The sequence below is a fragment of the Macaca fascicularis genome, chromosome 6 (assembly GCF_037993035.2).
Source record: "Macaca fascicularis isolate 582-1 chromosome 6, T2T-MFA8v1.1".
In the NCBI taxonomy this organism is placed as follows: domain Eukaryota; kingdom Metazoa; phylum Chordata; class Mammalia; order Primates; family Cercopithecidae; genus Macaca; species Macaca fascicularis.
In genome coordinates, this window is record NC_088380.1 from 165,484,430 (window position 1) to 165,512,027 (window position 27,598).

At 41.0% G+C, this 27,598-nt stretch overlaps 1 protein-coding gene across 13 annotated transcripts in view; it reads right to left on the reverse strand.

Moving 5' to 3' along the window:
• Positions 1-3,807: 3,807 nt before the first annotated feature.
• The window catches only part of EBF1 (EBF transcription factor 1), a 412,231-nt gene continuing 388,440 nt past the window's right edge, over positions 3,808-27,598 (reverse strand). For 6 of the 13 annotated variants that reach the window (XM_005558409.5, XM_005558407.5, XM_005558406.5 and 3 more), the window contains 5 exons: positions 21,997-22,062; positions 20,857-21,034; positions 20,022-20,201; positions 15,981-16,175; positions 6,304-7,009 (listed from right to left, as the gene is read on the reverse strand). In XM_005558409.5, coding sequence (XP_005558466.2) covers positions 6,978-7,009; positions 15,981-16,175; positions 20,022-20,201; positions 20,857-21,034; positions 21,997-22,062 — 651 coding nt within the window. In that variant the 3' untranslated portion in view covers positions 6,304-6,977. Of the gene's footprint in view, positions 7,010-15,331; positions 15,646-15,980; positions 16,176-20,021; positions 20,202-20,856; positions 21,035-21,996; positions 22,063-27,598 lie in introns of those variants that run through there. The other 7 variants (XM_005558408.5, XM_065547012.1, XM_065547013.2 and 4 more) reach the window with 2 other exon arrangements.

The following is a 27,598-nucleotide window of genomic DNA, read 5'->3' on the forward strand; positions in this document are numbered from 1 at the left end:
CACCAGGCCTGTGGTTAATGCCAGGGCCCAGAACGTTTGTTCTTAATATAGAATGTGAAAATTCTACAATCAGTGGGAAAAATGTATGCTAAGTAGATAAAAATCAGTCCCACTGCAGCATAACTCTCCAGAGAGAAGAGATAAAACTGCTTGATGCTTAAGTTAAAAAAAAAAAAAAAAAAGTAACAAAGTGTTTCCAGCTCCGGAAACTGAATTTCATTCCTAATGTAAATACAGAAGCCTCTGGAGAAGAGGATTATATTTGGAAGAGGGAAGGGAAGCAAAGGCAATTCGAGGAAGGGACTTCTTTATTGAGTGCCAGAGCAAGGAAACAGCTCAAACAGAGACATCAACCATTTCTTTACCAGCAGTCACAAAACTGAGCTTTATCTTGACTTTTTCATCTCCCTCAAACCCAACATTGAATCAGTCACCAAAGCCTGATGGTTCTATTGCCTACATATTTTTTAATCCTATTTTCCTCCTTTTTCTTCTCCTACTCCAAGCTGTTCATTCCTTGCATGCACAACTGCAATGGCCTCCTAGTGTCCTCTATTTTCCCTCTGTCTCCCTCCGACTTGTTCTTTTTGTAGCAACCAAGACGATACTTCTAAAATATAAATTGAGATCCCTTGTTTACAACATGGAAGACTCTCCACTCTTCATCATTACAATAAACATATATTGTAATATGAATAATGAGAAAGTATAAATGAAGAAGAGAAGATAGCAGACGTAGACAACTCTTTTGAGATTTGCTATTAACAGGAGCAGGAGGGCTGTGGCTAGCTTACAAGCCAAGTGAGGTCAAATCTTTTTTTCCTCAATGGGATCACATTTGTAAGCTGGTCTGAATGTAACATTGAGGAAAGAGAATGTAATGGTTCTGGAGAGAGGAGATAATCTTGGGAGCAAAATTCTTGATGACATGAGTGATTTTGGAGCATGCTAGGGCAGGTGTGGCTCTGAACATGGTGTGTTGGAAAGGGTCCACTTCACTGAAAGTATACTTAAAAATGGATTCATTCATAAGGGTCTTTCTGCAAGGCAAACAGAGTTGTTGTTGTTGTTGTTTTTAAAAACTGACCTATACTTGCACATTGAATACAGCTACTGCAGAAGACGGGATTTTTTTTCACAAGCACACGATTCCAATTTTCCATATTCCTATTTGGATATATGGTAATAATTTTTTTTCTCATAGAGTCAGCTGCCAGGGCATTGACCAGCACCTGCCATGACCTACTTTCCCTTATATGTTTGGAGAACTCTTATCCTGTAGACCACCACTGGAGCATCCTCTTCTTTGCAGTCTTCCTTGATCTTCAGGGAGAGGACACATCATTATGACTCTCAAATCAGGCTGTGTGAACATCACCGTTCGTAATGTATCTTTTGGTCAGAAGTCTGAAACTGACACCCTAGGGGATTCTGGACTTTGTTTGGCCAAGCCAGTGTTTTTAAAACACTGTTTTTAGATAAGTTGCCAACATTTTAAAAATGAAAATTTTATGCCAAATTTTTAAATAATCTGGTAACATATCTGGCATTCTTGAGAAATGAAAGATGGGCAACACTGGGTCCGTCCACACTCTCACATGGGAGCAATCACCTGGAGCAAGTGGGATTCTCACTTTGGACAGAGCATGCACTTGCCAGTGGCCCCAGCCCTCCCACTGTCCAGTTGTTTTTACCTCTAGTTCACTCCCTTGTTTTGTTTTGTTTTGGTTTTGTTTTTTTTTTTGAGATGGAGTCTCACTCTGTCGCCCAGGCTGGAGTGCAGTGGCACTGTCTCGGCTCACTGCAGGCTCCACCTCCTGGGTTCACGCCATTCTCCTATCTCAGCCTCCCCAGTAGCTGGGACTACAGGCGGCTGCCACCATGCCCAGCTAATTTTTTTTGTATTTTTAGTAAAGACGGGTTTTACCATGTTAGCCAGGATGGTCTCGATCTTCTGAGCTCGTGATCCACCCGCCTCGGCCTCCCTAAGTGGATTACAGGCATGAGCCGCTGTGCCTGGCCCACCCCCTCATTTTTGCGTAGCCCCTATGAACAAATACGCGGCTGTGAGTTTGTAAGCCTCAACAGAGGCCCTACAGGCAGGAACTATGGCCCGTTTGCTTAGTGTACCTGGTAGCTAGTACAGTATCAAGCACATGGTAGGTGCTCAGGACATGTTCTGAATTGAACTCCCAAGCCCCACAAGTCTCATTGTGTACATCCGCACACTCCACTCACATAGTCTTTTTGTTCCTAAATGTACCTTATGTGCCCCAAAGCTCAGTGTTCTTACGCCTCCCTCCTTTCCTCTGCCTAAGGTGCCAGGCCCACCAGGTTAGCTCCTGCTGAGCTTATATACCTCAGCTCAAATGTCACTTTCTCTAGGAGCCTTTCCCAGCACTTCAGGTTAAATCAGATCCTGCTGCAATGTACCTTCAGAGCATTCTAGACACTTTCTTCATTACCATTATTAGTTTGTTACAGGTATTTGAGTGGTTGCTTAACGTTCATTTGCCCCACTCAAGTATGAGCTCCAGGTGGGTATAACATCACCGTGGCCCACTGATGTATCCACCATGTCTTGCCTAGTACCAGAGGCATAGGAACACACAAAGTTTACAGGCATGAGTGAATACATGAACGATCGAGTGAATGAGCACTTCCAAGAGGTAGCCCCTAAAGATCGTAGAGGCCAGCGTGTCAGAGGTATGGACGTCAGCTGTGCTCTGTGGAGCATTGTGGCACACCTGTCACAGCCTGGCCAACCATTCTAGCACAATTCGAATATTAAGTGTGTGTTTTCTGAGATGGTGTGCATCCTGAGGAGAGGGGCCTCTTCAATCTTTATCTTCTGCATCTAATATAGGAAACTATATCAAACACAGAATTCAAAAGAAACATATATTGAATGGCCAAACTTTTCAGCAAGAATTCTGTTTCTTTAAAAATGATGGCAGCTTCTCTAACTTATATATCACACTCTTTCATTACTCAAATCGGGCTTTATTCCAAAGCCGAAACAGTGCTCACCACACTTGACTGTGTTGCTGCCATCCTATCAGCTCTGGCCATCAAGTTTCTGTTGGTCTACAGCCTATTTGCTGAGTTTTTGAGGCATTTTACAAGTATCATTAACCTCATCATGTTCAAAAACTGTAAAAGTAGGAAAATCATTGAGTGTGCATTTAAAGAGATTCATGATTATGATGGAATTCAAAGTGAAACAATTTTACATGAGTATGTACCTATCTGGTATTTGTGGAATGTTTCACTCCTGTCCAATAGGAGAAGTACCTTATTCATGTGGGGTTAAAAAATATTGATCACAGAAGGCTCAGTTCACACATGCCTCCTCCTCAATGAGCCAGGGCACATAATTAGTTGACCAGAAGACTTGCTGGGATTAATTAGCACTGTGTGTGAAAAGCTTGGTTCAGACTTGTAGCACGAAGGATAGGGGTTCTAGAATGGCCGCTTCCTGGATTCACAATTCAATCACGCAGGAGGATCTCAGTGCTTGGCTGCTGGAGTTGGGGGCTCTTGGCTCCTTTGTGGACCAGTGCGGGCATGTGCACGTCCAGCTACCGCCGGCAGAGGGCAGCAGTACGCTGCGAGTGTTTAATTTGCATCCCAGATTAGCAAATCCCCAAGGACCTACATAAGAAAGAGGGTGTCCCAGGACTACCCTAATTCCTTTTCACTGGGTGTCAAGACTGATCTGAGTCATTGCAAACACAGACCTTTTATATTATGTTGGACTTTGGCTCATCTGAAATAGAGAAATGAATACACAACTAGGAGCTGCCATCACAGACAGGAAGTAACTTTAATTAAATATTGTGAAAGTTGAAAAGTTTTTACAGCTTGAATTTTTGCAAAAAAAAAAAAAAAAATTATAACAATCTCTACAGTAGTTAGGTTCTCTAACAATTGAACTGTACAGTGTGTGTCTATTCAAAAACTTTTGATAAGAAGGTGAAAGGTTAGTAGATTTAGAGATGACTTCATTTAAGCTGCATCCTAGTACAATGTGAGGCCAGGGCAATGTTATGCAATCCAGTCATCCAGAAGCTGTATTTTTCCCCCAACACTGAAATCTTAATTTAATTCTTCATTTCATTTTCTTCTTAAAGCCATATTCTGTATTTAGGGGAACATCTTTTATTTGTGAAACTTTTCTGGAGAAGAAAGAGGATCAGAGGGCCAGAATGTCTTTTCATCTAATCAATAGAAATAGAAGCAACAAAACACAAATTATACACATTTTAAAGGCTCTTTGGACTTTCAAGAAGAGTTCTAACCACTTCACATGGCTGACAGATGGGTAGCGTCTGTTGTCAAGGTCTAAGCCGGACACCTTCCCGACTGACCGTTCATTCCTTCAGAAACAGCTAAGGGGCTCACCAGACAAAATATGGCTTTAACTTGTGTACATCTTCAGGCCAGCGCTTACTACGCAAATTCAGATAACCTTTCTGAGTACCGAGAAGCAATGCGTCCACCTTGCTTACGTTTTCCAGTTTTTTAATTATTATTAGTCATCATTATTATTTCTCACCATGAAAAATCAGCTTTCCTCCCTCCCTTACCCTCCCACAACTCCCCTCCCCCACCCACCCCAACCCATAAAAATCGCACTCTGACAGTCTAGTGAAAACCATTGCAAAATCCATATGGGGGCATGCACAGTTGCAGCATTGTTGTAAATGATTTCTTGCTCTACTAGAAAAAGTTACATTGTCTTAAGGTAACAAAAACAGTTCTTTTGTGCTTTTCGATTTGTTTTTTTTTTTTTCTTTTTTTCTTTTTCTTTTTTCTTAGAATGTTCGTGATGACTGACAGTTCTGGTGCACAGTTACAATGTACAAGTGAAATGAATATGATTTGCATTGTTAAGGCATCCAATCTGCTGGTTTATATTTATGTGAAAGACAGAGGAAATATACAAGCAGACTTAAGAACGAAAGTATGTTCATTGATTTCTATGAAGTTTCTCCCTAGAATTTAATGCACAAAATGCGTCACTCCAAAGGGAGATATTCCATGCATATTAATAGAGTAAAACAGCATTAGGGTTGTTTTGTAAGCTTCCAAAGCAAAGGATACATTTTTTTTTTAAATCTACTGAACTAAATACTACAAGAATAATATGCTACTTTTTTTTTTGCCATATATTGGAAAAAACTTCTTAACTTACAAATAATACAAAAATAGACAATGACTTTTGGGTGGAAATTTAAAAAAACTGAAGCATGGTTTATAACAATACTAAAAATAACTATAAATGAAATGTTTAAAAATCACATTGAAACAGCTAATACAAGTGTAGGTGACCAAACAAATACGCACTTTTCACATAGCAAACATACACAATAAAATAAATTGGGGGTGGGAGGAAGAGGAAGAAGGGAAAAGCAATGTACAAATTCGAAAGATAAATACATTATTTATATGGATATTTTACAAAATCCCCTTTAAAACAAAAAGCCTTTTAATTAACTTTGCAAGTATGTGCAAGCTAAAGGTAGTGAGCTTTTTTTTTCTTTGCAAAATATGCAGTAAAATCTTTTTGTGATATTGAAAAAAATGTCTTAAGACATTAAAATGTATAAATAGAACAACAACTTTGGCAAAAAAAAATCACAAAAAAAAATCTACAGTATTTATAACTACATACAAAAACACAAGAGCAAAGAAAAAAATATCAGGCAAATGCATCCTCAGAGCTTTGCTGCATCTTTGCTATTAATTGTTATTTTTAAGAACACTTCCCAGATAACGAGAGCAAAAATTCCCATAGAACAGAAAACTATGTTTTGGAGGTCTCAACCTTCCTTTCCTTTCCCCGTTCCCTTTAACTCTTAATTCCAAAGCACTTAACCTGTTGTTTTAATCTATTATTTTACAAATGGTAAGGGTCGACTGATAGAGGCAGTATCTTGAATGGGAAAATCGAAATACCTGCCACGTTGCTTTTGTCAACTTTTGGAAGATAGGTATGAAGTCGGCATTTAGGACGAGTAAACTTTAAACTTGCAAATGGGGGAGTGTACGTGAGGTTTTGGCTTGTTAACTGGAGGGCAGAGTGTGGAATTCTGTGCCTGGACCCTGTTCCATGAAGTCTCAAAGGAGATTCTCACACAGTATGTGTGCCACCAAGCTCTCGAGAGGCCATCGGCTTCAGAAGAAACTGACTTAAGTAAAAGGAGAGAATGAGATCAGATTTAAATATGCAGTTTTAACAATCTGTCTAGAGGCACTGGATTTTCGAGTAGAGGGAAAAATGTGATCACTTACATCGTGTTTTAACTTTCCAGGCTGCATTTATTTACACAGTTAATTAAGACAACAATACAAAAGAGAGAAATAAGCTTGCACTGCTAAGGGGTGGCATGTTAAGTTAGATATTGAAAATGCACTGTCTGAGCTAACTACCATTTGATATGCTTTAAGGCGCAAAAGCCGACCCTTAGTTTTTCTAAAAAATCTAACTGGCATTCCTATTCTGTCCCATACAAGCTTTTTTTTTTTTCTTTTTTTCTTTTCTTTTTTTTACTTTTTTGTAAATATCACCACTTCATTCTTCCTTTACACAGCTTTAAAAACATCATAAATTAAAACATGAAGTCTTATTTATAGTGTCCCTTGTATACAGCTTTACGGTTTATAAAAGACAAATGATTGCAGAATTAAGCTTAAAAAAAAAAAGAGAAAAAGTGGATTTGCTTTTGTCAATACAGAATAAATATATCCCCCAAATACTTGGGAGGTACAACTTTAACCAACACTCTGCACTTGCAGATCCCTCTTCCAATTTCAGTATTTGCAAGGTCGGTGATTTTGTTTAAAAATCTGCAGTTATTGTGATTCCTCTTAAAAAGGCCTGAGTTAAAAGTTCCACTCTGGGACTTGTATCAGATTACTCTCTGTAGCAGAATCCAACCTCTTCATTAATACAATTCTTCAAGGCAATTCTTTCACATAGGAGGAACAATCATGCCAGATATCGCTATGGAAAGAGAAGACAGAAGTCAATGGTTTTTTTTTTTTTTTTTTGCATCCAAACTTCTCACTGAGAAAAGTAATAAAGATTAAAAAAAAAAAAAACAAACCCCACACACAACTATGTTGTTTAAATATTAACCACAAATTTGCTCTGATCTTCTCTGGAATGAGTTTTCGTTATAAAATATACGTGTGCTTTATTAAAAATTATAATAAATCAGCATGGGCATGTGTCTTTAAAAGAACAAAATATCCTAAACATCCCTCCAAATCTGATTTCAATTTTAAGGCATAACTGGAAAGTTGCATAGTTTGAATACCACTGCGAAAGTTGCAGCTTCGAACCTTGCAAAGTAGTGAGAATTTTCAGTTTGTCATTCTTTTTTCCCTCCCCTTCACATCCAAAATAGAAAGAAGTGGTCCATCCGAACTGCATTCAATTTCTACAAAAAATATGGCTCTCTCTGTCCTCTGTATTAGCACAAAAACTGAGCCACAAAGCAGAAATCTTGAATGCCTTTGCTTAGATCCTTGAGCTGGGAGAAGGAAATGCCAGCGACAGCAGGCCTTGTTCACTGGGAATATAAAGTTGGGAGAAAGCATAGCTGGGAGGAGAAGACAGGTTTGCATGAAACTACAGAATGTCTTCCATATCACGGCTTCACTCAACGTTTTGGGTATGATCTGACCATATTTCCTAGAAAATTGTAGCCTGGGAAAGCTGGAATGAGATCCTGGGGAAAAAAAAAAAGGCTGTTTGAGGTAACCAAAAATTGTTGAAAGCGTTCAGAGCTAGGAGGTCGCAGATGGTGGTATTTAGAGAACACAGAATCAGATAGGCCTGAGTCCCACCTCTGGTTTTTCTGCTATGAAGCTCAGCTTCTGTAGCTAGAATCACAGCAACACTTAGGGTTATTGGAGAGGTGAATAAAATGATATATGCAAAGTGCTTAGCCTGGGTTCAGCTCCTAGTGAGGACCTGATAGAGGTTAGCTGCTGGGATTTTTAACCCACCACTTCTGCTGCTAAACTAGCTGTGTGACCCTGTGTTAATTGCTTAACTTCTCTGGGCTGTATGTGCTCTTATATCAAATAGGCACCATCCCATGTGGCACACTTTGTGTGATTGGTGGGAAGAATAAAAGGATAACTGTAAGAAAATTAAAACAGGGTGGCAACTTTGAAACATGTCAAGGTGAGAGAGATGCTGCCATTATAAGCAAGGGGCAGGCGTCCCAATGACGGTTGAGTGTCTTGTCAGGCAGAGTCATTGTTTTCTTTTTATGGCAAATCTAAATGTAAATTAATGTTGTTTTCAGTGATGACTGCATCTAGGAAGTGGCCCTCTTCGTTTACTAATGATCATGTCTGGAAGAATGTGCCTTTTAAAAACAAAAAACAAAACAAAACAAAACCCCACGAATCCCAGTACCACAAATCCTGCAAGTGGATACAGGGAGGCCACCCGGGGCTCTTAGCCCTGAGACCCCCACGTTCCTCCAGCTTCCCTACCCCCACCCCTGGCATTTTAGATTCAATTAAAACAAAAACCAAAAAGTATTTTGCCAAACACTTTTTCCGTTAATTTTTAAACCCATCTGTATTCACAAGGAAATTCAATCCACATGTTTCTGATTCATTTACACGTAAATCATCCAAATGTTGTTTTGCAAGAGCCGTTTTGCAGCCCAAAAGCTCCTGGAGTCCTTTCCGTAAGCCCTCATAAGCCTTTTTTTCTTAGAAACAGGAAGTTGTCTTTTGCCAAATGCCGACCAACTTAAACCCCCGAAGACTTGGGATCAGTTGGAAATGCAGTCCCCCTAAGATTCAAGTGAGCCCTAGGTTTGACTGAAACCAGGAGCTCAGTATTTCAATCCAAGCCTTAACTGGAGAATTCGAGATGCTATCGCTCCAAAGACAAGGAGGCGCAAGGGGGGATCTTTGCTGTGTGACAGCCCAGCATGGCTCTGCCTCCCCAGGGATCTTTTCATCCGGGCTGCAGGTAGGTCCAGGCAACTTTACTAAAGGCAGCAGGAGTTTTAAGCCTGTAGCAAAAGGTGCAAGTCTACATTTGCTTTCCACCAAAATCTATTCTGCATGCCTGGCATTGAAGAGCAGTTCCCTATAGTATAGTCACACAACTCAGGCAGTATCAATATGATTCAAAGCAAAGGAAAAAGCTAATTTGGTTGGTGGGTCCAGCCAACATTTATCAGCTGGACTGTGAAAACATCCCATTTGAATGACCAGAATTAAAAAAAAAAAAAAAATCGAAGCAGTCTTTTGGTACCCAAATAAGTGTTAGATCAACTAGATTAAGCCTCCACTTAGGGCCACATTAAAAGTTCTAAAGCAAAGCTAACTGATGTGCCAGTTCATAGCTAACAGCACTTTTTATTTTGGACTACTGGGGCTGCAAACTCCAGCACCCCAAGAGCCCAGGCTGCGAACAGGAGTGAGCGAATCCCCTGGGTGGGGAAGTGAGGATGGAGGTGATGATGCCAAGGGCATGCCTGGGCAGTGACTCAGCTCCCACCAAATGCCACTGGGCAGGAATGCCTGCTCGCAGCCACTGATACTCTCAACCGTTTCAAGAGAAGCTGGAGATGTAGAATTTGTTTTTTGTTTTTTTTTTTTAAATGAAATAGTCAAGTTTATACATGATAGCAAAAAATTGAAATTAATGATATATGGGTCTAGTGGGTGGGTTTGGCCCTCTCCTACTTTCCTACTTCACCTTCATCGGCCCACAGACTTCTCTGAGCATCTGATGGGAGCTATGGAAACTCTCTTCAAAAGAAGTTGTGATGTCTTAGTACAAGGTGCTAAGTGTCCTCATGAGGAATTTTCATGTACCTCACTTGAGCAAGACAGCATGCCACAGCATTTCTGGAACATTCTCAGACCAATGTTGTCCACACCCAGAATTTTGCATGTAACATCAAAGCGTTACGGTTCTCTGAATCCCAATCATGACTTTCTAAACTCCAAGGGCAGAACCCTTGCTGTTGAGTAAATTATGGGAAAAGGTCCCTGCCTGTGGCTTCTAAGCCTAGATACTGCCAAAGAGGCCCTTTTAATAGAGAAACTCACTGCACAGCTGCCTGAAGATCTTGAGTTTTAGGAGTTGTTTTTCTTATATCTGTGCTGCAATTTGAAGATTCATTATGTGGGTGAGAGGGATGGGTGTCTGGAGCTTGGAATGTTCCAGAAATGCCGTTGGCATGCTTACTTGCCCAAGCGGAGTGCATAAAGATTCCCATGAGGACACCACCCTCTCAACACCATGTGCCAGGACATCACAAGACCATGGTGGCTCTGCCATTTTCCCCAGCAGCTGGATGATCATGTTCTCTGACGGAAGCTCGGAAAACTATTGCTTTGAGAGGCAATGCATTTTTCATTACTGTTTCTACATTTTTGATAAAAAACAAAGACAAAACAAAGTTCTGCAGAGCTGGGAGGGTTTGGAGAGGGTGGAATGTGGTCTTCCCCAAACCACCACATGTGTAAGAATTATGAGCTAATCACTCGGGAGGCTGAGGCAGGAGAATGGCATGAACCTGGTAGGCGGAGCTTGCAGTGAGCCGAGATCGTGCCACCACACTCCAGCCTGGGCTACAGAGGGAGACTCCGTCTCAAAAAAAAAAAAATTATGAGCTAATCAGGAACAGCGGGGTAAGTGAGTGGGTAAATCTTGCACCGACTGAATATGTGCATGGAAAAAATGACAATTCCATAGGATTTGGTCCTGGGCTGCATGATATCTAGGGTTGAGAAGAGCCAACCTGAGCTTCAGCAAGGTGGAAAAGAAAAACATCAGTATATGGATACTATTTTTGTGAAATTACTCTGGCCTTTTTGTTAATTTTTAATGCATAGACTATCCAGGACATGGCTAGGGTTTGGAATCATTACATCAGTGGGGGTTCCAATGGCATGGGACAGCCTTCTTGGGGATGCCTCTCTCTTGAATAATGAAGTCCTTTGAGGCCTCAATTGCCTGAAACCCAAGCTCTAAGCAGCATAAGCTTCAGGAGAAGGGAACAGGACATCTCCATGGACAAAGACTGAGCATAGTTGGTGACTCAAGTCTTTGGCTCTGGAAAACACACACAGTTAGGTAGTCTGGGACCAGGATTTACCAATTGCTTCACCTGCATAAGAGCAGAAAGAGGTATCTCTGCATTTTTCTTTTTAAATCTAAAATATAGTTGCATTTTCCAAAGTTTTTCATATGACATTAAGTGTTCTTAACATGCAGAAGAGGACTCTGTATGTCAAAATAAGTTTGGCAAACTAAATGACATAGTCATTTTTATTTAACTGCAGGATGCCCCAGAGACTTTAATTGTGGATGTCCAAGATAGTGATCCAGGGAGCACCACATTCCAAATTGTTTTGACTACCATATTTTTATTTTTTAACAGGACATTTTGTGAGTCTCCAGAAGTCGACACTAGAGTTGCTTTAAAAACAAAAACAAAAACAAAAAAAAACAAAAAACAAAAAAAACAAAAAAACCCACAACTCAGATATATGGTAACTTTTTCAAACATTTTATCTACCTGGGAGAGAAAGCCAGCTGGAATCATGATAGAATCTGTGAATCCTACTGTTCACACCACACGTTATCCAGGACACGTCTGCCTCTGCTTCTTGGCTAAGGTTGTCTTCAGTCCTTCTGCTGAAAGTGCTCCTTGCCCCCATCTCCCTGGGCCTGAATCCCACTTGCTCCTCATGGAGGCAACCTGTTCTGAATTCTCCTTCATCTTTCCTTCCTCTGTACTTCCACAGCTGGGTGCCCAGCCTTTCCCAGACAGATCTTCCTTATTTACTTTGGTGCCATGTCTCCCCTAATACAGGGAAAGATTTTATGGGCAGAATTTTGTAGCCCTTATGGGCCTAACCTAGTGGCTTGAATATAGAAACGTAATATAGCATAGTGGCTTAATATAGTCCAGTCAATCTGTCTGGGCTTAAATCCCAGGCTTCCTTGTTTGCTAGTTGTGTAAATGGGGACAAGCCAACTTAGCTTCAGTCTCAGTTTCCACATCTGTATAAGAGGGACAATAGACAGGCTACCTTAAGGGTGGTTGGGAGCCAGGCTGGGAATAAGCCCTCCTAGTCGGTGGCTGTGTTCACCATTATCACCACCATGTGACATTGCAGTGCTTAGTTCTTGGGGAATAAACATGCATGTAGTAACCACAGGAGACTAAGGGAGCACTGATGGGGAAGAGGTCTTTTAGGAGTCGGCTTTAAAAAAAAGAACCATGTACAATTAACAGAGTGGCAGTTGGAGGTAAATAGGCCTTGAAAACATTTAAATGGCCTAAACGTGGCACCTCTAATCTTGTTTACATGGGCAATTTGCTTAACCAAGACTTCCTAGTCACTTGCCCTGTCTTAATGATCACAATTCTGAACTAGGTGGGTCCCAATGAAGTAGGTGTTACTGTAACATTGAAAAGGAAAAAGGTGTAATAAAACACTTCAGGGATCCTTACACCGATTCCATAACCTGCCTACATCCATTTTTTTTCCTGGTAGAAATAGAGTTTGGAAAGTTAAAGATGAAGTAATTCTCTGAATGTCACCATTCTCAGGGAAAACTTCTGTGGCGCAAGCAAGAGTGCCCTGAAAAACTGGTGCTGTTCATCTAAGACTGGGTCCTCTTTGCCCTGCTGGAGATTGTGTGCAGAGGGTAAAGAGGCAAGTCCCAGAGTGTGAGCCCCACCTGCCAGCCCAGCACCTGGGGTCACAGTGGGCAGAAAGAAGAGCTTAAAGTGAGATGTTTACATTAATTTAACTATTCGTATGTCTGTCACTGACATATCAAAAGTAGGAATATTTGGTATACGACAGTATGAGCAAAACATACTGTAAATATGTTTTTTTCTTTTTTTTCTCACCATGAAAAATCAGCTTTCCTCCCTCCCTTACCCTCCCCCACCCACCCCATTTTTTTTTCTTTTTCTTTTCTTTCTTTTCTTTTCTTTTTTTTTTTTTTTTTAAATAGAGTCTTGCTCTGGAGTGCAGTGGCGTGATCTCGGCTCACTGCAACCTGTGTCCCAGGTTCAAGCGATTCTCCTCCCTCAGTCTCCCTAGTAGCTGGGACTACAGGCCACACCACCAGGCCCGGCTAATTTTTGTATTTTTAGTAAAGACAAGGTTTCGCCATGTTGGCCAGGCTGGTCTCAAACACCTGACCTCAGGTGATCCACCCACCTCCGCCTCCCAAAGTACGGAGACTACAGGTGTGAGCCACCATGCCCAGCCCATTCTTTTTATAATTGTTGTTTCATCATGCTCAATAGTCAGGGCATGGGATAGGGGAAAATTCAGAAAAGTCCCCTTGACATTTGTTCAATCAGAAGGAAAGGGCAATGTCGTCCACAACAGTGAATCCAGCAAGAGGTGTGTCCCTGAGTCAGACCTCAAACCTCCCACGCTGTGGCCTTGTGTTAGGAAAGGTGACCGAGAGGCACAGACTCGGCGGTTATTCAGAGAAATGGGGACAGTCTCTGTACTTTGGGGATCTGTAATTGGGTAAGAAGTGGGTTAGAAAATCCCTGGGAGAACAAATGTACAAACTTTGTCTGAGTCGCTGTCCTGAAGCCACTTCATCATTACTTAAACACGCACATACCCTCATCCAGATCCTGGCTTTCAGGTGATAACCAGATCTCCTGAAACCCAGGAAGTCATAAGATCTGGGCCCAGCCCCTGTTTCCAACCACTTCCTGCTTCCTCCTAGGACCACAGGGCATGAGAAGACATCGGGCCTCCTGGGAGCTGCCCACTTCTGTCACTGTTGGCCTGTGATACAGCCACTGACCTTCCAATAGCGGGGGCCTGTTCTTCTCTAGTGCTTCCCCTCAACTGCTGATTATAAACCCCATCATATCTGGTTCTGATGTCAAATCTATGTTTAGCAAGGGCTGAGATTGGCAGCTCAAGAATGGTAAATTTCTGCTTTCCATATGTATGATCATTATTTAAACCTATTATAAGTTATGTTCGCTCAAGCATTATATCCCTAGTTTGCCAGCTGGAGGTGTACTGAGGGTGACAAAGCATTATTTTTAGCTGAAAGAGAATCAGATTTGCAGGAATGGGTGGCTCTACTTTGTGGGGGTGGGCATTTTCTATCATGAGTAATATTGCCTGAAATGTAGTTGCACAGGCAGGCTTTTTTTTTTTTCCTCTTTCCTCTAAGAAGATGGATTTGCCACTGTGTGTCAGAGTGGGGAAGAGCAGCGTGCTCTGTGGGGCACTGAGTCTGGCTGTGCTGGGAAGATTTGCAAGCAGGGTTCTGGGGAGTATTTTGAAGAGTCCTTCTGGAGGCAGAAAGACAATGTGATCGGGTGCTCAGGCTCTGGGGTCACATGGCTTGGGTTCCAGTTTAGCTGTACTATTTACTAGCCATGTGACCTGGATCAAATTGAGCCTCAAGTTTCCCATCTGTACAATGGGACTAGTGCTGACATCATAGGGTCTTCAGGAGAATCACTATATGCTTCCCACAGTGTAAAGCATCCAGCACACAGTATGTGTAGACAAGTGTAAATATGCATGTACTTTTACATAAGAAACAGGGCTGAGACATCCCAGATATGTGCACTGCCGTCCTCATCCCTCCCTGACTTCCAGGCTGACCTCCATCAGTGAGGTGCTGGCCACCAAGGGAAGGCACTGTGGGAACCTTTGTATGGCTGGGCTTAAGGGCACAGACTCTGATGGGACTTACATTCATCTCCACCGTTTAACCGACTATGTCTGTGGTCAGATATTTACCCTCTTTAAGCTTCCATTTTGTCATCTGCACAATGAAGACCATAATAGCTCTCATACTTTAGGAAGATGTGAGGATTAAATGCTATAAAATCTGCTCCGTGCATAGGATGGCTCCAGATACACTGTTCAGTGCTCAATAAATGGTGGTCGACGAGTTTATTAATCTTATCTCCCTACCAGCTGCCTTAGGAATCCTAACTATGTCTCTTTTACCACCACTGAGTAAAAAAGTATTTAGGAGATGAATGTTTGAGTCTGAGTTTGAAGCCAGCTTCTGCCGTGTATCAGCTGTTAAAAGTCAGGCAATTTTGTGACCTCTCTAACCTTTAGTTTTCTCATCTGTCAAGTAGGAGATATGAGTACCTACCACACAATCCTGCTGGGGGCAATGAATGGGGTTGTGCAGGTCTCAACATATGACACACAACACAGTGCTGAGCTCATAAGAAAAATGTTAGAAATGGTGTGCTCAGTTTTAAAAGGTGGGTAACTTTTTATTCTTAATGAATGAAAAGGCCATCTCAACTCTTAGCAACTATTTTATTTTCCATATTCAATGGTGAGAAAGTGATTGAACAATTTTAGTATGAACCAGAATACTCTAGTGGTATTCTGGGGTTTCTTAATCCCAGTAGGAAGTCTTTGACCTTTGGTTTATGATGCTCTAACTTCAGGGCTCTGATCAAGTTATGGCTCACCCCCTCCCTGTTATCAGCCCCGCACACGTTCACTCTGACACAGGCAACAGGAAGGGAAGGTTGAGTGACCTACTTCAGGAGAAGGCCAGTCCCGGGAGAGACCCTGCACTGGAGAACTTGCTAGAGTCCACAAAAGACTGATCTGATAATGGCGACCACAGGGAGTGAAAGAGGAGAAAAGAGAAATGATGCTGTTAGTCAGTAGAAACAGTATTCCCAAGCAAATCCCGGGCCTGAGCTGAATTGCTGAAGTTGGAAAGAGGACTTCTTGAGCACCTCCAGCAGAGGAGAGATGAGTATGGCCAAGGGCCAGGGCTGAGGAGAGCAAACACAAAGGAACAGAAGAGATGAGGGCAGAGAGAATCAGGCAGGGTCCAAGGCTGATTCCCTCGGCAATGGTGATGCATCTGCTTCAGGCCCTGGGAGGGTGAAGTTAGGGCACTGGATCTGGATTGGCAGGTGGGGCCTGGGGCTTACCTTGCAGGCTGTTCCCGTTGGTGCTGGTGCAGGTGGGAGGCGGGGAGGTCTGGGGTCTGACGACTGGTGCAAAAGCACTCTTCTGTTTCACGGCTGAGACCATGTTGGCTGGTGAAAAGGAGAAGATGCCCGAGGAGCTGCTGCAGTTGGAGGGGAGACTTGTGGAGGAGGCCATGGTGGGGCTGGATGGCACTACTGAGAGGGTCAATGAGAAAGGAGAAATCAGTGCCTCTCATGGCATCCTGAAGCAAAGAAGCTCAGATGCATCCCTCACCCAGCCACCTTGCTCTGTCCTGCTCACACAATGCTTCCAGCACAAACTTTCCCTGAATTCGCAGGCTCTTGTCTACTTTCGCTATACAGAACTTAGCATGTGCTACCTTTCATTACTGGGGATCTTCTATGTGTTTATTGTGGGGCCACTGTATGCCAGGCAGTGTGCTAGGCACTGGGTCATCAGCAGCAATTGCCACTAAGGGAAAATGACCCCTGGTCATCAGCCCAAGGCACTAACCAATCCAAATGCACCAAGTGCCTTTATGGGGCAGAACACAGAGCCACCATCCTTAGAGTATTCCAGGCCAGGAAACAAAAGTGCAACACCCTGTTATGAGGGTGAGAGTAGCACAAAACAGTGACAAAGGTGAACGTAGCCATCTCAGTGGAGGCAGGGAAGGGAAATCAGAGAAGGCTTCATAGAAGAGGTGTCAAGGGATGCATCCCAGGTAGAGCCTAAACTAAGGTTCTAGGAAAGGGGCTGGGGTAGGGGGAACAGGAAGAGGCCAGCTTGAGAGGATGGCCACCAGACTGCCACAGGCAGCATTTGTGAAAAATGAAGAAAAGTTCCAAATTCTTTATATCTGCCATGGGATATATGTGAATGTTTGGGAATTAATAAGCAGTAGGATCAGAGCCTTACATAAATACTCACAGTTTGGTAGTAGTAGGGATGCAGATAACCAATGATGGGAGAACTCTGGCAACTCAGAGAAAACCCAGCAGTTTGGGGATATGAAAGAGCTTGGTAGATGTACATTCTCTACCGACCAGGATCCTCTTGGCCTGGCCTCTCATCTTTTGCTCCAGGCTAATAATCTCTGGGTTACTTTAGGAGACAGAGATTTCACATACGCTAAGTCAAGACTAATATTTTCATACACTCACTTTCTATTTCCTCCATTTCCTGCAGGAAAGTATGTATCCTAGATATTTCTTCTATTTTATTATTTTTTCACACAACTTAATAAAACATCAGATATTGTTTTATCATTCACAAGAATCTTCACGTCTTTTTCATCTTGTCATGGGCAATGCAATCTTAAGTCGGGGCCCATCACATACTTTTTTTTTTTTTTAAACCGAGGAAGTGAAGCAAGCTGGGACTCACAAAGTAGTGTAGCAGCTAGCCCAAGGGTCATAGCTAGAATGCGCTGAAGCAAGGAATCACGGCCAAATTCAGAGCTCTTTCTGCTAAACTACCCTGCAAAGGAAAAAGATCTCCAGGGGGAAAAGCCTCGTTCCCACAAGCCCACCAGGGTCCAAAGAGCTGTTTGGGTGGCCTTATCCTTTGGAAAGTGGGAATCCAATTGGTCATAGGCAACAGTTGCCATCAGGGGAAAATGACCCCTTCTAATCAGCCTGAGGCACTACCCAATCCACACGCACTCAGAACGCAGAGCCGCCATCCTCAGTTTTCACAAACATTTTCGAAACTGTACTTTTTCTTTTAATGAGGCCAGCATTTTTATACATCTCTTAGGATTTGTAAATGTGAAAATACACTCAATAATAACACCCATTTAAATTGCAAAACTCCTGCACTGGAGGTTTGATTTTTAAATATTCGTAGACTTGAAATCCTGCTGGTTCACTGAGGAAGGCAATTAATCTCATTGGCAAATGCGATCATTATGTGTATTTAGAGGTGGGGAGTTTTGGGGCGGGGAGGGGGAGGTGCAGTTAACAGAGGAAGGGGTAAAATATAGTCAAGCAGCTCCATTTGTTATAACATTATTAGTTATCAGCCACCACACCAGAAAGTGTGTTCACCAGTGAAATGTCTTATTTTTTTATTCCATTGGAATTTTTCAACATGAGTGCTTTATGAATAATTAAATATTACAGAGGCAAAAATTCAAATCAGCTGGGCTTTGTGTTTATTGTTTTATTTGCATTTGTGCAGATAAAACCATCCCATCTGAGAGCCTATTTGAGAATTTAATACTATATTTGTGAGCACTGAGAAAATCAATTAATGGAAATTAAATGTTCAAAGTTTCACAGTCTGACAGATGCAATCTCAGGCTGAAGCGGCTGAGTGTCTGCACAGGCTTGAGGAGAGCAATCCAAGCCCCTAAATTGAATTGCTACCATATAGCAATTAGTTTATTGATTTAATTAAGAATGCCACCTTTTAATTTTCAGGTCATGATCAAAACATTTTCTGATTGAATAAATGGGAGAACACTGAAATGATAGATCTCTATGAGAAACAATCTTTTGATAAATCAAAATCTAATGTGAAACTGATCCTAAACATTGACTCGTGAGTAGACAGACATAACATATGCAGATTATTTGAGGAGTTGTAAATGTTCAACAAACTGCTGATTCCAAACTAAGTAGAAATGTGTAATTTTGTGGACTTTGAGCAGAAAAATTCACCCAGACAGTAAAAGTCTGTAAGTACATTTTCAGAAATAACTTCTCTTAAAGGGCAAGAATGATCTTTCCTCTTTCAAAGCACTAGAACAATCCATATTTTCACTATGAGAGAGGGCATCATTTGTAGTATTTTTAGCCAAGACTCCGTAAGAAATCATGAATATTCTTTTATTTAATGGCACATCTATCTGTCCTTCTACAAATATCTAAGAGTTTGGCCACATTTTGCACATCAGAAGAGTCACTCGCAATGCCCAAGATGAACTTCAAAGTCAGAGAGAGATCAAGAGATTGTAAGGACATGGGTTATGACACTTTATAGATAAGGAGGGCAGTTCTCTGAGGTTCTTTAGAAGCATATAAACGTACCAACATTTTTTTGTAGGCAAACTTCTTTAAGGCAGGGACAAGGCACCAAAGAATATTTTTTGTATGTGTATGTGGTTTTCTTTTTCTTTTCTTTTTTTTTAATCTTTCCAGATTTCTGGAAAAAAGTGTTTTAATGTGTTGTTGTTTTAAGTATACACCAAATGCAAACGAAGGGGAAAACTCCAAGCATTAAAAAATAAAGGAGTCATATAACTGAAGGGAGAGAGGTTAAGTTTTAGACTATTGTTACTATGTTATACCACCACCACCACGTGTTATTATCTTTGCATTATTATGATTATTAGATTTACTAAATGTGCCTCCATGTATCAGGAATCAGGACAAGCTCACTGTATGCATTATCTATGTCTTACAACACTGGATGGGGTCGGTGCTAGTTCCTTCTCCATTTTACAGATGAGAAAATTGAGGCTTGGAGAGGAAATGAACTTGCCTCCTTTTATGTAGCTAAAATAATCAGATGAAGTAAGACAAAACTAATAGATGTTTTGGGCTTACGTAGATGACAAATATGGTGTCCTCATTGTTTATAGGGTTTTTTTGGTTTGTTTTTTTCTCTGAGACAGGGTCTTGCTGTCACCCAGGCACTGGAGTGCAGTGGCACAATCATGGCTCACTGTAACCTTGAACTCCTGGGCTCAAGCAAACCTCCTGCCTCAGTTTCCTGAGTAGCTGATGGTAACTGGTAAAAGTGGGAGTTAGTAACTGGTAGAAGTGGGAGTCAACCCATCTTCACCTGACTCGGAGCGTGGGTTCCTGAAGCGACCTCATACAGCTGCTTTGGATGGTAGCAACATTCTGACTGTTAGGGAGACTTTGTAGGAAGGAAGGTGAGCACTGGAGAACGGAGATTCCTGCTGGAGATGGTGCCTTGCAGGATGGAAAGATAGGGGCCCTCAGACTGAGAAGCCCTGCCCACTGGGCCACATGGCACGATGCCAAGTTCTTCTAGCGAAACATGAACACGGGACACACATCTGTACTTACTGGCATAGGGCGAGTTGGCAGCTGAGCCGTTGAGGAAGGTGGGGGAGCCGCCCAAATTGGACATGGCGGCAGAGCCGTATCCATTCATGCTCGTGGTGACGGAGTTATAGTTGGTCTGCTGGGGAGTGGTGCTCGGCACGTACCCGTGTGGTGACACACTGCTTGAGTTGCGGGTGAAACCTGAGGGGTGGGGGCAAAACCAGGGGTGAGGGTGGCATTCGGATGGTGGCAATCCTGGAAGACTCGGGGAAAGAAGGTCTCTGTTTCTGGCCCCATCGCCGCAACCCAGAGGGAAGGGACTGGGTGATTCATGTGCGTGGGTTGGTGGTGCTAGCTCTGTGATTAAAATGGGAAGCGAGCAAAAGACACATTTCTTAGGAGATCATAAATACTTAGCAGGGCCATGAGAAGTGGCAATGCTGGGCCTATAAATTATCATTTTAGAGCAGAAATAAATCCCGATCTAAGAGATGTACCCTGGAGTTAACAGGTTCCTATTCCTTGGGCAAGAATGATGTGCTTTGGGCCCTCAAAACTTTAATTCCATCCCTCTTTGCGATCTGTCATTCATGGTTTATGATGAAAAGTTAAATGTAGAGAGATGGCTAAATGCATGCATCCTTTCTAGCCCCCTATATTAGATTACCAGAATGATAGCTAGGACCAACATTGTACAATAATATCTTATACACACAAACTAAGAATCTCCCTTTTGGGATGAAAATAATTCTTTAATGTAAAAATTGTTCATGACCAATAAATGAGGAGATGGGCTGCTTAAGGTTGGGGAGGGAGAGGGAAAACGTGTGAGGGAAGAGAAAAGCAAGCTTCTGACCCTGATTGGTGGCTTGTGATGCCTCAGAGACATTCACAGCCAGTTGTCCACTGAACGAATTCACACCCATCATCCCTGCGTGGACCGAGGTGTTAGCAAGGGCCGGGAGTTGGTTGTGGTTGCGGGGAACACTGTACAGGGCCTCGGCAATGTCGGCCGCTCTCTTCAGAATGATTTCCTGAAAAGTCAAAGGAATATCCCCTTTAGCTGTCCCCAGTCATATTCCCAACAATACCATTTTTTTCCAGTGCCAGGCACTGTACTCAGGGTTTTCAATGGTCGGCTGCATTAACTTCTGCGACCCTCCTGACAAACCTGTTATATTAGTCTCACCATCATCATGCCATGGGGAAACTGAGGCTTGGAAAGTCAAAAACCTCACCTAAGGACACTCACCTATTTAAGAACAGAGCTGAGATTCATAAGCCCATTTGTCTGATTTTGAAAGTCCATTATCTTAACATGCCTTCATACTACCCTACAGTCCATACAGGTCAGTACCATGAGGTTTTCTATCCTTCCCAATAATGTGTAGGAAGTCTGAGGTTACCCAGGGGGAGACGGAGAGAGGCTGCAATTCATCTCCCCTGTTGATGTTAAGGGAAGGTTGTAGATGACTACCTGCATTCCTGAGTATTAATGGGACTGTGTCCCCCAGACATTGACTCAGGTTACATGAAAAAGGAGTGAATGGTTTGTCGGACTCAGTTTCCTAAGCTATGTGAATCTTATACATGGAGTTCTATGAAATAGAAGCAGGCAGTACTATTCAGGCCTTGTTATACTTTTTGGAGAAAAAATTAAACCCTCTTTCTCTTCCTAAATTTGCTTGAAAACCTGAGAGAAATAAAATAAAGCACCAGTAACTCTCCTCTTCAATTAGGAAGTACGTTTCCACTAAAGATTAGTTTTAAATGAACCACCTTTTCTCATACAGACAATGATTCAGTGGAAAGGGCAATAAAAGGTTTACAAAAGAGAGGATTGAAGAGTCTTGCAACATGTTATATCTGAATTACTTATACTCTTAACTCATGCACATGGCTTTAATATTTTCTGTGCTTTCTCATTATGATATGGAATCTGAGATCTTTAATTGCATGTGGCAGTCCACACAGGCTAGAAACCCACAGCGCTCACCTGGTTGTTGTGTGGCATCCCATACAGAGCTTCTACCAGATCCGCAGCCCTTTTAAGTATTACTTCCTGTCAAGAGAAAAGCAGATACAATCCTTTGAGCGAAGGCAGGTTGTCGTTATCTTTAGACATGATCACTTTCCAGTCCCTCTGGCCATACTTTGCCAAGGCACTGCTATAAAGGCCATAGCTTGGGGAACCCCAGAATGGCGTTAAATCACCAATTTGTCCCTGTTCACATACACACTTAATTGAGTCAAAAGGTGAGCATCATTGGTACTGCAAGATAAAATACATCACTCAATAGTCTGCCATAGGCATGATAAAGCACTCATATGTTTATTGCTGAATACAATTCCTAGGTCATTTACTAGATTACTACAATCGATGTCATTCAGTGCGTGGTACGAATCCCTAAGACGTGTTTATTTTGCACTTAATTGCTTATTCCAGGAACCATGACCTTATCAGACAGGTCATTTTCGAGGGATTTCCAATCAATCTTCAGCTACTAGAAGCATGTAGTATTAAACTTCTTTTGTTTATCTCTCTTGGATGGCAAAGCCATAATATAAGCGGGTGATGTAGGAAACCCACATACTGAGGCAATGCACTGTTTGTCAAAAACTCTTATGGAAGGACTCTACTGTCCTCAGAAGCCCCCTCTGCACCAATTTTCATTACTGGCAGTATCTATTTCTTTTACAGCAATTATTTGCTATTTCAGTATTGTTTGTGATTTCCCCCATTTGCTCATTCATTCTCATCCTAGATATATATTTGGCTGCTCATTCCAGTTGAAGAAAAAATATCTCCCTCTTTTTACTTAGGTGGACTTCCATATTTAGCCTGCATGCTTGGTTCTAATAATAGGGAGTACTCTACAAAAGTGAGTATGGTGCTGATATTTTTGGTTCTAACTAAATTTCTTCAAATTCATTTCCACTAGAATGTGAAAAGGAAAGCAAAGTTAAGCTTGATCTATGCAAAAGATAGGCGCTTGTCAGACAACCAAACCTAAGGGTGAGGTATGATCATCAGAGGTGATTTACAGGAAGATATGGTTACCATTTTTGGCTGTGGGTAAAGTTTCAAACAGAAGTATAACTTTAAATGTTTTACACAATAGATTTCTACATGGAGAAGCAGTGCTGTTCAATTTTCATAGACTGCAGTCGCTGATCAGAAAATAGGGAGATAATCGCATTCATTTTGCTGTCACCATAGCCTCTTCAAAAATCCTTGAACAACTCTTGAAATGACAAGCTTTTAGATACATATTAGCATTTTTCAATTTTAAATTCTCTATAATATAAGATAAAGTAGTTGTCATACTACAGTAACTACTTATGACATATCTAATGTCCTAAATTCAAAAATAAGATAGAGGGGTTTTCAGTTCTCAATAAACATTTATGCTTGCCTTAAGCTGATAGACCCCCTTTATAAAACAGTTGTTATTTTTAAAGTAGGGAGTAAAAAATATTATATAATCAAAGGGGTTTGAAACAATACATCTGAAATCATTTCTTTATTTTTTAATGTAAGCTACAAGCTAATTTACCACTTTTTGTTCACTGTATTGTCTGACCAGAGCAGTTAATAATTTACTATGGTACGGGCACACTAAACCCTATCCCCAGATCAAATTCAGCCTGTATTGCCTTCACTAAAACCTCATGGCTTTAAAACAAAACAGGATCAAGTGAGTTTATTTACTAAGATTTGACTTCGCTAGGCCTATGCTCATTTATTTCTCCAAATAAATATTTACGTCAGTGTTAGGGCTTGGCAGGGAAGGTATTTTCCTTTCTTTGCATTTTAGGGGGAAAAAAAGCAAGTCTCCTGTTTGTCAAAAGCATGATGAGGCACAGAAAGAAACTACACTTATGAACTTCGCTCTTGTAACACTATAATTGGGGACTTAGAACAGTGTACCTTATTTTAATTAATTTCACAGAAGCAGGGAGGAGGGATGTTCGAAATTAAACTCCAAGATCTTTGAAGTTTTCATAAGCCTGAAAAAATACCATCTATCAGTATATGTTGTATATCCTTGGTGTTAAGAGTTTTTCAATGACATAATCTACTTTTTTTTCTCCTTATATCGCTATCCAGAGCTCTCATCTCCATTTAATCCTTTGAAAATAAAACACGTGGATCTTGTTTCCTAAAGGAGCATCCTTCTTTGATCCATGATGCTGTCTTCTTTGATCCACCATGCTGGGGCATGTTTTCCCATTGAGTACATTGCCATAGGTAGGTCATCAGCACAGCATCATTTCAGGCCAGCAGTCTTGGATTTGAGGAGTGTGAACCTGGATTTCTTGCCCTGTGAGGGACACCCTTAAATAATATCTAGCCCATCAAAAAATATCCTTCACTGTAGTATCAACTTGTAAGGATTTAAGAAAGACTTGGTTCAGCTTTGCCCATGTGATTTGGCTTCTATTAGTTATTTCTGCAAATGGGAAGGAGAAAGAAAATTTCTGGGTCCTCTATGAGTTAGTACAATGGACCTGCAAGGTGCTTGGATTTCGGTGACCAGAAAATTGCTCTCACCTCCATGTCATTACGCTCCCAGTGAACTAGCCCCCAAGCGTGTTTGTGTTGGGGATCTAATATATTGCCTTTCAATCAGAGCTGAGAGCCACTGAACACACAGACAGAACATGACGAGCAGGTCAGGAAAGCAATAAAGATTTTACAGAGCTGTCCAAGGTGCTAAATTTACTCAATAATGGGTTTGGCACCATAGTGTTAACCTCTCATTTACTACCAGTTTGAGGGACTAAATTGAAGTAGCTGACTTCATTTACCTTGAAATGTATATTTTATGACATTATGTAAGTAGATTGAAAGGGCACTGTAGTTTTAACAATTTAAAGGCTAAAGCATGTTTAAGATGAAACTTGAATATTTATTGTATATTGCACTTAAAGTATATAGAATGTTAAAATGTATTGATTAAATTTGTAAAAGGCATTATAAAAATGACAGGTAGTATAAAAGATGTATGCCTTTTAAAATCAAATTGATAGTGTATGCCATCTCTTCTGTGGTCACAAGTGTAATTTTTTTGCAGTTTTATATGGTAATTTGAAAAATCTGTAATTTCACATTAGGAAATGATTGAGCCTTGGATGTTAAAAAAAGAAATTTCCCATAAGGGGAAGTGCTGGATGTTTCATATAATCTTTTGTCTCTCAAATTGTTCTTAAATTCTTATTTTTTGTGGCATTAGGCAGGAGCACAGTCTAAGAATCCTTTCATTTTAATATGCAATTTTAATATTTCTGAAAAGAACAAGCACTTGACTAGTACTAATATCTAATGTTTCAAGGAATTTATTTGTCAGGGGAGATTTTCTCTTCTTTTCATAATGTTTAAAACGTCTCCCTGCTTGCAGTTTCAAACGTAAGAGTGGATATTAGACAATTCCAAGATAATTAATTCTATCCTTAGGTTTTTTTTAAAAAAAAAAAAAAACCCTTTTGGGAATTAAAAAGACATATACTAGTATCCTAAATATTGAAAAGCCCCAGAGTCTCCTTGTAGAGGTAATGCTTGTTCTCCAATCTACATCCTGAGTCAGACAATTTTTCTGTTCATGGCCTTGGATTTCTTCTCTTAAAGATTAAAAAAAAAAAAAAAAAAGCTTTACTCCTTAAAAACAACAACTACTTTTCACTGATTGATTTCATCTCACAATCAAAACCTGGCTTCATCTGTCTTGCTATGACCATAGGTTGATGGTTGTGTGAGTAGGGGTCTATGGAGAAAAATGTGGATACATTATTCTTACTCTATTTAGAGTCTACAGAAATGTCAGGGAGACTGAAGGAGGAATGGGGTTCCAAGAAACAGTTCAAATGTAGCTGGCATGAGTTTTACTTATATTTTAGAAGCTTTGTAATAAAAATGCTGAATGGACTACAAATATAAAGGGAAGATTCAGCTTTACTTTCTACTTTGCAACCCAATCAATTAGCAAATATTGTTTGAGCTTTTTGTTGCCCTATCATCATATGTGGATCTTATTCTCCAGCAATTTTCAGGGCACATTATCTTCCCAGCACTGACCTACAAGGTTTGATGAGAGTCACAAAAGATCGTCACCATCATTTTGTCCTACCATCTTTATCCAATCATCTCTCCCTATGTGTTTGAAGAACTGCTCTCTATGCCTGTCCTCCCCAGCCTAGAAGTAAAACATTTGGCTCCTTTCTATCTCCATACCTTTGCTCCTTTTGCCTTCCCCTTTTTTGGGGGGGAATGCTGGCTTCAGTCTGTGCCCATTGACAATGCCTCTCTCCATCCTCTGAAGCCTGGTACCGAAGGGGATTGTGATGGTGCGGTAATGAAGGAGATAACTCTCATTTATTGAAAGTGGAACAAGAATTTATTCAACCTTCATAGAAAGCGTTTTAAGGTATTCTTTCTATTACCCTCTGACAGATGACGAAACTGACACTCAGCGAGGTCAGCTAACTTTCCCAAAGTTTCCACCGCTGACTAGTGGCTGAGCATGGATTCAACCCCAGGCCTGTTAGACATCAGAGCCTGGCTCTTGAAAATCACACTGTTCTATCAGAAATAATTCCTGATACCTCAGCTCCTAATCTGATACCCCAGTTCAGATTCCCCAGCTCCTAATCTCTCTAATTTCTCTGAAAAAGAGTGCTGACCATCTGTGTCACCCAGCACAGCACAGAAGTACATACTGAGAGGTCATTGTACTCTGATCTGAAGCGTGTTAGTCTTCATTCTCCATAGCTAGACTGCAGAGTTTTTGAGGCCAGTGGTAGGTCTTAATCTCCTTCTCTAAGCTCCTACGATAATGTTTAGCAAACCACAAGTCTTGAGAAATTCATGTTGATGTGTTAATCTAAGATATAGTTACTGATTTTTAAAAGTACACAATTTGTATGATGAAATGACAAAAGTCATATTTGGCGTGGTTTATAAAAGTAGAAGACTTAAGTTTGGTGTTCCATTTAGCTACAGACTTTTACGTCCAATATATAAATTCCCAAAGGTCAAGTTTTGATCACTGTGAGTTTTTTTTATGTCACTTTTTTATGAATTTGCTCTTTCATTCCTGCTGGCTTGGACTTACACATTTTAATTTTGTGATTAATACAATGAATCATGTCTAGTACAGACATTATCTCAAGTTATAGGCTGCTAGCAACATGAGGTTGGTCCTTATGTCCTCAGTCTTTTATTAGCTATACTCTTAGGCCCTTGGAAATAGTTAGGTATTTGCACATTCATAGAAAGACACATTGGGAACCAGGCATATCATGACAAATATGCAGACATAGTTAACTCATCTTCTATTTTATGAGTTAAAAATCTTAGGATTATTCACCATCTGTGGGAGTCTTCTCTTTAGCATTTGACCTGAAATCTATAGCTAATAAGCTCAAGTTCACTGGCCAATACTGGGCCGATTTATAAACCCAGTTCAATGTTTTGGGTGACGCAACCCTAGATGAGCAGGAAAGATAGTCTGAACTTTCTTGTGTTCATAGCATGTGTAGGTCAACTCATAAAGCCAATAGATACCCATACATGAACACAACATTAATTTTCATATCTC